General features: G+C 43.2%; 1 protein-coding gene across 4 annotated transcripts in view; it reads left to right on the plus strand.

The window, feature by feature from the left end:
• lmo3 (LIM domain only 3) overlaps positions 1 to 4,248 on the plus strand; it is a 47,888-nt gene extending 43,640 nt beyond the window's left edge. For all 4 annotated transcript variants that reach the window (XM_078243173.1, XM_078243170.1, XM_078243171.1 and 1 more), the window contains one exon: positions 731 to 4,248. In XM_078243173.1, coding sequence (XP_078099299.1) covers positions 731 to 836 — 106 coding nt within the window. In that variant the 3' untranslated portion in view covers positions 837 to 4,248. The remainder of the gene's footprint in view (positions 1 to 730) is intronic.
• The last annotated feature ends 6,419 nt before the right edge of the window (positions 4,249 to 10,667 follow it).

Here is a 10,667-nt window from a genome sequence, read left to right on the forward strand (position 1 = left end):
CTTACACTTTTTGGTATTTTAGTGCCAACACCTTCGGTGTTATAAGTCCTGCTAATTGGTCCCAAATGGAAGTAACAAATCACGCTCTTAGTCTGCCCTGCAGCCCTGAATAAATGCTGCCATGTTTGTCAGGTACCTGGGCTCCGTCCCAGCACTCAACTCAGCAATCTTAACATCCAAGGAAGTCAAACGAAGGCGACCCCCCCCCCCCAGGTAAACACTGGCACCGCTGCTTGCCGACCTTGTCTAACCTGCACACTGAGGGAGATAAGCAGCCCTCGGGACAGAACAGAGAGAGTTACAGCTCCTGCGCGCTCAACATAATCTCCACTTGGCACTGTGCTGAAAGGTCAAGCGTAACTGTGCACCCCCCTGGCTGGAGCAGGACGGGCCTCTGCCGAGATCGGTGGGGGTTTCTGGAAGAGTTGCAGGTGGAAAGACCCAACTCCCAAGCCCTGCATTCCCCCCTTGTAACTGAGTTGACTGCTTCCTAGAGGAGAACCTTGCAGGCACACTGCAGCGCTGCAAGTGAAGGGGGGAAGGGGGGAAGGGGGGGGGGGTGTTGGTTAGGTGTTGCTAAAGTAGAGATTTTGCACTGTAGTCAGGAAGCTAGCTGCAGCTGGCTAGGCCTGCTAGCCTAAAGCTCAGTGCTAATGATGAGATGCTTGCTTTGATGCTTATGTAAAGCTTTCTCTCCCTCTCTCTCTCTCTCTCTCTTTGTGTGGCGCAGGTTTTGTGTGGGAGACAAGTTTTTCCTGAAGAACAACATGATCCTGTGCCAGACGGACTACGAGGAGGGGCTGATGAAGGAGGGCTACGCCCCCCAGGTCCGCTGACCCCCGCTAGACGAGGAGGAGGAAGAGGAGGAAGAGGAGGAGGAGGAAGAGGAGGAGTAGGAGTGGGAGAAAGAGAGACTGAAGGAGAGATTGCTCCTGTCCAGCTCCTGGCCCCATCATGTACATAACTCAGCTTCCCTGGGAGGGCGGGAGGGGGGGGGCACACTCTGCTGTACAGAATAGCCATACAGACACCAACGTGGCAGGGAAAGGCCCTGGAAGCCTACAACAAACTACACAAATGAAAACAAACAGTTTGGCCATTTCTGTGTTTATGACGGATGCTGCCTCTTTCCTCCTGGCCAACCACCAGCCACCTCAGAGAATTCTAACCAACAGCTGATCCTGCCTGTTGGAAACAAAAAGAAAATGAACCCACCCAAAAGCAGTCTTGTCTCATCTTATCTGACAAGGACAGACAACCTACTACTTGAATCTAAAATACACTGAGGTATTGCCAATCAATGTTTTAGAGAAAAGACCTCTGTACTGTATGATAGATTTAAAACACAGTGAATGTAAACTGATGATTTATTTGTTGCCGTGCGTGCGTGCGTGCGTGCGTGCGTGGTCCATATCGTCCTTTCAGAACCTTCAGATTCCAAACTTAATCACTGGAGTAGCAACATGCTTCCAGATCACACAGCTTTATTATTTCACAAACTCTAAAATGTAGACTTTGTGACATAATCAGTGCGTTTCTCTGGATGGATGGAATCTCTCACACAGTCACTAGATGAATATATTTGAGAACACTATGTCACTAGAAGCAGTTGACCCTTGAAGACTAGTGTTACATAGGACTACTTTTCTGGTAGCACAAAGTAAATGTGTGTGATTGGCCTATCAATGAAAAGACCTTTCCTGGTCAAAGGAGTCCGCTTTTGAGGGGACCAGTCCTCCAAACTATACAATGATATCGCTTGTTTATTCCTCCCACAGGAGCGTTTTCCATCCTCGTGTCTAAACCCGAGAACTAACAATTGTGGTTTTTAACGCGTTGTTAAAGATGCGGAAGGTTGCAGTTTGGTTACTTTTAGAATAGTCTATATCCACAAAGTTCCACTTCCGGGATTGCTCCAGTGCCGCAGGAAACTGCCAGAGGTCACTATTTTTTAGCCGGATGTCCGTCCCTATGGTTAACTGCTCCTCAGATCTCTGCAGGGTAAATCCAGACAGCTAGCTAGACTATCTGTCCAATCTGAGTTTTCTGTTGCACGACTAAAACAACCTTTGAACGAACACATGTTCCACCAAATCAAGTTCCTTCCTGAGACTATTTAGCAGAGGCACCGTGGCTCTGTCCAGCGCTTAGCGCCGCCCAAGACGATTGTGATTGGTTTAAAGAAATGCCAATAAACCAGAGCACGTTTTTCTCCCATCCAGCAATGCTGTGTGGACTAGCCAGACCTTCCTCCACAGTGCTGTGGAGGAAGGTCTGGCAATGCAAGACTAACTCTCTTAAGGCTCTGTCACACCAACCCGACGGCCGACCGTAAGCAGAAAAGGGAGTCGGACTGACTGCCTCCCCGAGTTGGTCAAAAAAAGTACCTCGGAACACACCGAAGCCACGCCAACTTGAGCGTACGTTCTGCGCGTGCGTAAGATGTAATACGTCTCCATAACGGCGGGCAGCGCTAATCTGTATTGTTGCCCAAAAAATGAAAACCGGCAGCTGATTGGACGACCGCGTCACGTGGGTCTGGCTTCTCCCCGACCATCATGGCGGCTCGTTCGGACTACGAGCTCGTAAATTACGTAGATAGTTCACCGAAACGTGTTTCTGAAAACATTTGAAGAGAGAAACAGGCCGTGTTGCTGAATCTGTCTTCATTGCAGATCAACACAGGTCAGTTTAAAAGATTTGTCAGATTTTGAGAGCCGTTCGTCACTCATCCCGCTCGTTATTTCCGGGCTAGCACTCCACCAATCAGATTGGTCATTGAGTCCGACTGCCCACCCACCGATTCAACATGTCAAATCGGCCGAAATGAAGGCCGACGGCTCCGGCGGCTGACGACGGCACGGAACACACCGAACAGACTCGAGTCACGCCGTGGCTACCTGACCCTACGCCGTAGCCTGACGTGCACCTCTCCAAAAGTGTAACTACACATCGCGGCAACGCAATTTGCTCGGCTTTGGCTTGGTAGTGCTGCATTTCCCCCCGACTCATTTCCTGGTTCTCCTTCTCCATAAACAACGTGAAATCAAGGAGAGGGTTCACTTTTCCTGTTACAGATTTCCCACCATGGTCAGAAAGAACAGGGGAGACACTTTGTTTCTCTCACTATGACTCTCACTACTCACTCTGAAGCTAATCACCATCACTCTTTCACTTGCACCAAACAGCAGTCAAAGTTAGCAGCTAGTTGGCTCAGAGAAGCATTCAGCAGCAGAGCCGGATGTTCTCACAGTAATACCGGAGACCAAAACAGAGCTTGAACAGTGAACAGTGAATGACTTCCATTCATCCTGATGATGTTGCTCTGTGTCTGCTGGATGTGTAAATAGGCAACAAACAGGTTTGGCAACAACGTTAGAAGGACTACAGTATTTTTTAAGATGTTATGCTCTCAGCTTGCTCTACTGCCCCCAAGTGGTCCAAAAACAGATGCAGCAGCTTTAAACATGATGGAGCAGATGTAATGCCTGTGGACAAACACGTGGCTGTGCCACGCTATCTTTCATGGGGGGGTGGGACCAGAGGCACCGTTCCATTCCTGAGATGCATTGTGTCAGGGCTACATTCAGCAAGGTTTGGGCAGCCGTTTTGACTCCAGCTTCTGTTCTGAAGGAGGGCTGTGTATTTTTTGCTGGAAACAGTCTTTCTATTTATGAAAACCTTGCTTTCACACTGCTCAAAGGGAAACGTGGGGACATGCTGGTGGAGGCGGTTTGTTGTGGGGGTGTACAGATTGGTCCGGGGTGGTGGGGGTTGGTTACTTTTTGTACACTATTTATTTGATAAGCATTACCTGTTGTCCAACATTTGGCATTGTTTGACATGCTGATGATGATTTCTCAGTCTCTGTTTGGCGTATGTTGAAGGTAGCTGTGTCATTTCCCACACAGCTTTGGGTTCAGTGAACTGCTCTCTGCAGCAGGGCGGCCATCTTGGTCCCAGCGGCTCCCTGGCTGCAGAGGAATTCCATCCGGTATTAACTGTCAGCATCTGAGCGTGTGCAACAGTGCTCAGCACCATTTCGTAGCTGGAGAAAAAAACAAACATTCTTTCATTTGTAAATTGTGGGTGTACATATAAAAAATATTCATTTTGGCTTGCTACTGTACAATGATTTCTTTTTATGTGTCATCCAGCATGAGATGTTTATTTTTAGGACAACGCTTGTAAATACTGTAATTGTAATAATTTTAAGCACAAATGTAATACAGTTTTATTGTGTTACCAGTGAGTGTGGTGTCTTTTCTTTGAGTGTCGTTTCAATAGTTGTCAGGCTGTGATTTATATCTGAAGAAAGTTTAGACCTTCATACTTTGTATATCCATTTAGAAATCAAGTGTTTGCTGAAACAACTAAGGTTAAGTATTCAGCTCAAGGGCACAGCGCTAGATCCAAACCCGGAGACAGAGAGAGCCCGTTTCCTGTCCATTACCCGAACCAGCAGAGCATGGTGCAGCCTATGATATATGATTGATTTAAAGTGCAATCATTTCCTCAGTTTGTTGTCTCTGCTGCTTGTAAAATGCCCCTTTTGTCCCCATGATAGGGAGCTCAGAAATAAGAGCCTTGGTTGCATGGTTTAAATTTCCCATTCAAATGAGATTCATTTTTCAAACCAACCCTTTGTTCAGCTATAAAAACACAACGGGCTTTCATCTTGTCGGAGGACAAAAAGTGGATTTTTCTATTTTGGTGCTGTCATGTGTCAAACATGGAACAAGACAAAAAAAAACAAACGCTGCTTACATTGCCATCAGCAGCTTTTAAGAAGCCCGCTCTCACCTCAGAGGTTGTTTCAACTAATTACCTGGATTTCAATTTACAATCACGTGGAATGTCGAAGTAAAACATTTGGATTAAAGTTATTGCTCTCATTAGCGAGGTGCTTCCAAAGTGCCCTGTGAAGTTTGTCGACACTGATGCTTACATCACATTACAGAGCATAATATCCAGGCCAATTAAGCTAATTGAATTTCCTTATCCAGAGACAAAGACGAGAGAGAAACTCTTTGATTAGGCTCAAGCTGTTGGAAGTTGTTTAGTGGATGAAAACACTCAGAGTAGATGGAGATTACAGCCTAGGCAAATTAAAAGCAAGCGTGGCAACCACAAGGAGAATCCTCACTAATGGCCGACGTGTGTCATGTGTTATTATGGCTCAGCTGCTCTGGAGTCAGACGTTAGCCCCTGAATCCTGCTGCTGGAAACGTAGCATCATTACCACCATGTTGTCTGGTGTCACAGGGATGATGCAACACAAAGCCATGGCTAAGTCCAGTGTACGATACTAACCATGTACCTATATTCACCACATGGCGTTATGATCACTGTGGTAGGAACAATGCTTTCATATGCTAGAGGTAAACAGAGCCCAGGAGAAAAGAAGGGAAAAAACAAAGAAGTATTAATAGGTTTACTTCATGTGTTATCTAGGTACCTTTGAATCCACGACGTTCCACTTCCTAGATTGCTCCGTTGCCGCCGGAAATTCGACCGGATGTCCCTCTTTTCGGCCGGATGTCCGTCCCCTTCCTCTGTCTTTGTGTTGGCGTTCTAACCTCTGGTGGATTTGTGAGGACTATGGTTAACTGCTCCTCAGATCTCTGCAGGGTAAATCCAGACAGCTAGCTAGACTATCTGTCCAATCTGAGTTTTCTGTTGCACGACTAAAACTACTTTTGAACATACACATGTTCCACCAAAACAAGTTCCTTCCTGAGACTATTTTGCAGAGGCACCGTGGCTCCGTCCGGAGCTTAGCCCCGCCCAAGACGATTGTGATTGGTTTAAAGAAATGCCAATAAACCAGAGCGCGTTTTTCACCCATTTATTTTCTTCGAACGTGCGCATGCGGGTGGAGAGAAAAACAAACTGGGAGAATCATCAATCCTGCTTTTGAGTTCAATGATTACAATTGAAAGGTTATGATGGATTACAAGGGTTGATGTACCTATACCACACTAAAATGAATAGTAGGCATTGGCTTACTGGAAGGCAGAAAAGAAAACACTAACAAACCAAATTGCTACCATAGGAAATAGGTATGGCAATCAGGGGTGTACACACCCAAACCACTTTCTTTCTTCAAGTGAGGAAAAAGAAGATTTGCAGTTGTCATAATCTGGTTGAAAGGCTACTTGCTACGTACACACTGGTTACTTCATATTTAATATTATACATATTTTACTTTGCTATATATACTATGTATGTTGGTTGTACATTTTATTCTACACTTATATATTGTATATATATGTACATTCTTTTCATTACTCTAAGTATATATACAGTGTATATATTATTTTTGTCAGTAGTTTTTCTGGCATTTTTATCTTTGCTCTCTTATTTTATCTTATTTTTTTATCTTATTTATTATTTCTAGTATATTTCTTGTATGTGTGTGAGTGAGTATGTGTGTATGTCCTTGTTACTTGTAACAAATTTCCCAATTTGGGATTAATAAAGTCCATCTATCTATCTATCTAAATGCATATTTTGTAAGCGCTTGAAGATCCAATAATCACTAAAGCATATGTCATGCAAGAGAGATATAATAAACAGCACTACACCCCTGATGATGTCTAACCCTGAATATAAAGTAGCGTACTAGCATTTTTTTTTCCTGGATCAGTTATTATTGCAGAACTAAAACATATGATCAAGAAGAAACACAAAATGTGAAAGGACAATATTAATGACGAAATATAAAAAATGTGAACTGAAGGGTATACTGTATGGATAGAGGCAAACAGAAACCTTTTGCAAATCCTCGAGGTGAGAAATGTTATTTATTATTTCTGAAATCAGCAAGCTCTCCCTCAGGAATCATTTCTGGCTGAAACAAATGCTATTGACTGTTTAAAATGATTATATTTAATTTCCTTGAAAATGACATTTTCTTAAAGTTTAACATCTAGGGTATGTTTACCCAAATTGCCTGAAAATAAAACACAATTTTCTAACTTCCTTCTAATTGCTTGGTTGGCTACGTGCAGATAGTTCCAGAAGCTTAGCTATATATATATATATATATATATATATATATATATATATATATATATATATATATATATATATATATATATATATATATATAGAAGGTTTGAAAGATTCTTCACCTCTCATTATTTAAAGATCTGTTGCAGCTGTGACTGGTGATGCGTGCCGTATTGTTTTCTGCTTGTTTTGCTGTGTGTCATGCGCTGTGATTGTCTTCAGGTGTGTACCTGTGCAGGTGTCGTCCCTCCCACAGCTGAAGTCACTCAGCTGTAATCAGGGAGCATAGCGTGGCCGTGCGGAGCCACTGATTGCCAATGTGAGTTGGACAGAGCTTTCAGTGGAAGCCAGAGTGGAGCCAGTGGGCCACAGATCCGTGTTACAGTTTTTTCCAATTGCTAAAACACAATTTTGTGAACTAGGTTGGTTTCACAGAACCACATACCCAAACTAGCAGAATACCTCATATATCCTGTAAAAATGAAGCACTGCAACCAAAAGTACATATAGCATTATGAAAATCAAACTTTTGCACCAAATGGCTCACACTTCATTCATATTACCATCTACACACTGTTGGGCATAATGAAAAGCACTCTCATCTTTAGTATGCTTTGCCATAATACTACAATAGTTCAAATTGTAGAACATTCTTCAGATTGTTCACATGCACAGAAATATTTGCAGATACACACACACACACACACACACACACACACACAGTGACCCCCCCCCACACACACACATACAGAGACCCCCCGACACACACACACACACACACACGCTGTTGAAACATTTTTATTTTTTTTATTTTTCACTAAACAAGTCAGTGTAATATATGCCCAGCATATATATTTTCATTGGATGGAACAAAAATATGCTCACAAAAAACTGAAAACAGAAAAAATGTGCAGAAATGTTGAGAAAATAAGTTAGTAATAAGGTGCTCGTCGCCGTTTTTTGTAGGTGTTTGGCCAGGTGGCACATATATCAGTCATTTTTCCATTTTTTTTGTGATTGTTGCGGGCAAAAATCCTTGATTATGCGTCACGTTTTCTTAATAAATGCGATGGAATATGTGGGATATTTATGCAATTTTATGCGATGAAATTGCGGGAACTTGCAAAAATTAGGGTTTCATCGTGGCTTCATCACGGGGTTTGCAGCTTTTAGATGATGTTCACGTCGTGTAATTACATCACTTCATAACGTTCCCATGGCAACAGCGGAAAATGGCTGCTCTTGTGTGAAGTAAACGCAACATTTTGAAATTTTTTTTTTTTTGCAAAGAAAATGCGGGGATTATGGAATCATATTTTGTGAGGAAATCGGCAATTTATGCGGCAATTTATGTGGCAATTTATGCGGAAAAAGTGCGGCGTATTTGAAAAAATGCGCCCCCGCATAAATATGCAGACTTTGGCTGATTATGTATTTGTTACGTGTTTTTCTGGAGGGACTGTTATATTGGCCAATGATCTCATGTAGTGTCATTTTCAATGGCAGTGTTATGAAATTGCAAACATGTGACTTCATGTCAGATTGATAACATGACCAACTGCCACTTTGCTCTTTGAAAGCCATGATGTCTCTCTCTCTCTCTCTCATGGGCGGGCCAAATTCTCTGGGCGGGCAAAGCAGAGAAAGGGGAGGTAACCTTTCCCCTTATGATGTCATAAGGAGAAGATTCCAGATCGGCCCATCTGAGCTTTCATTTTCTCAAAGGCAGAGCAGGATACCCAGGGCTCGGTTTACACCTATCACCATTTCTAGCCACTGGGGGACCATAGGCAGGCTGGGGGAACTCATATTAATGTTAAAAAAACCTCATAAAGTGAAGATTTCATGCCATGGGACCTTTAAGACTTTTGGAGAGTTGAGAAGAGGTTTTTCGCTCTGTGTCACTTTAAATATTTGTGCTATGCATGTCATTTGAGTGTGTTAGCAATTGGAAAAAACGGTAATGCTCCAAAGCGGCTGTGTAAAGCAACATAGTGGTTGCGGTTGTGTGAACTGCAGTTGTATTTTGTTTGTTAAAACGTAGCTCTTTAGTTAACCTTTCGTTATATATCGGTGTTCCTTTTTGAGGAGATCACTTTCAGTTGTTGGTGTATGTTTAGTTTGACAAAAAATAATTGTATTCATTATGAACTGTTTCCGCCTTCCCCCTGGTTTTAATCCGAGTTTATTTAACCCTTGTGTTGCCTTCCCTTCGACCATGAACTTGTTGTCCTTCCAGGTCAAAATTAAAAAATATTTTTTCCCGATGTTTAGGTGCTTTTTTCAATGCTTTTGGCGCTTAAAAAAAACAAACATTTATATGCACTAACATCAACTTGTTACCACGAGTTTTACATTTATAATTCATGGTCATTAAACCTCATTCATACAAAATGATACCAAATTATTTGAGTTAAAAAAGGCAGAAACTATGAATTATTTGGACTAATAGTTAAGATTGGAGGATGTTGATAGATTATCACAGACTGGTTCATGTCGTTTTGTCAGGAGAAACTATTTCAACTTTTTTTCATATGCTATAAAATTGAATAAAACACTCTCAGTGAAAGTAGTAAACTGATCCTTAATTTTACTTGCAAAGAGCCTTGTATGGAACAATCTATGTTTTTTGGGGGCAATTTTGGTTGAAAAAAACTTCTCCTGATTTTTGCAAGTCTACATACATGTAGACCATGTTGGTTTGACCCTAGTCTATATCCTTCGCGTTCCACTTCCGGGATTGCGCCGTGCTGCAGGAAATCCTGCCGGATGCATGTATTTTCCGTTTCCTTCCTCTTTCTTTGTGTTGGTGTTCTAACCTCCGGTGGATTTGTGAGGACTATGGTTAACTGCTCCTCAGATCTCTGCAGGGTAAATCCAGACAGCTAGCTAGACTATCTGTCCAATCTGAGTTTTCTCTCGCACGACTATTTTGCATCGGCTCTGTGCGGAGTTTAGCACCGCCCAAGACGATTCTGATTGGTTTAAAGAAATGCCAATAAACCAGAGCATGTTTTCCTCCCATCCCTGAATGCTATTTGCAGTAGCCACAGCCTCCTTCAGCGTGCTTTGGAGGCGGGTCTTGCAAAGCAAGACTAATTTGACCCAAACAAACCATTCTTATTTAGCCTGGTCCTACCAGACTCTGGTCTATTAGCCTGGTCCTACCAGACTCTGGTCTATTAGCCTGGTCCTACCAGACTCTGGTCCATTAGCCTGGTCCTACCAGACTCTGGTCCATTAGCCTGGTCCTACCAGACTCTGGTCCATTTCATCTGTACAGAGAGTCTGGCCACTCTCCATTGACAAGTGTCAACTTTCTTGAAGGCGGGTTGAAGTTTAAAACTATTTGATCTGCCCAGAGCCACTCTGGTAGCCTGGCTCCACCCTCCTACGTACTGTCTGGTAGGACCAGGCTACCAACAACTATCGACTTAGCATTGCTAGCCTTAGCCAACTCCTTCACCACTAACGGAGCGAGCTAGAAAATCAAACTGTTCCCGAACCCCGTGGGGAGGAGGGCCACGACATCATGGCCACCAACACAACTCAGCAAAGATTGTTCTTACTCGGGCTTTAACTTCTGGATATTCGGCAGCGTTGCCACAACGGACCGCATCTTTCTCCGCCGCTATTACGGAACTCGCCGAAGG

The sequence above is a fragment of the Sander vitreus genome, chromosome 23 (assembly GCF_031162955.1).
Source record: "Sander vitreus isolate 19-12246 chromosome 23, sanVit1, whole genome shotgun sequence".
Classification (NCBI taxonomy): Eukaryota; Metazoa; Chordata; class Actinopteri; order Perciformes; family Percidae; genus Sander; species Sander vitreus.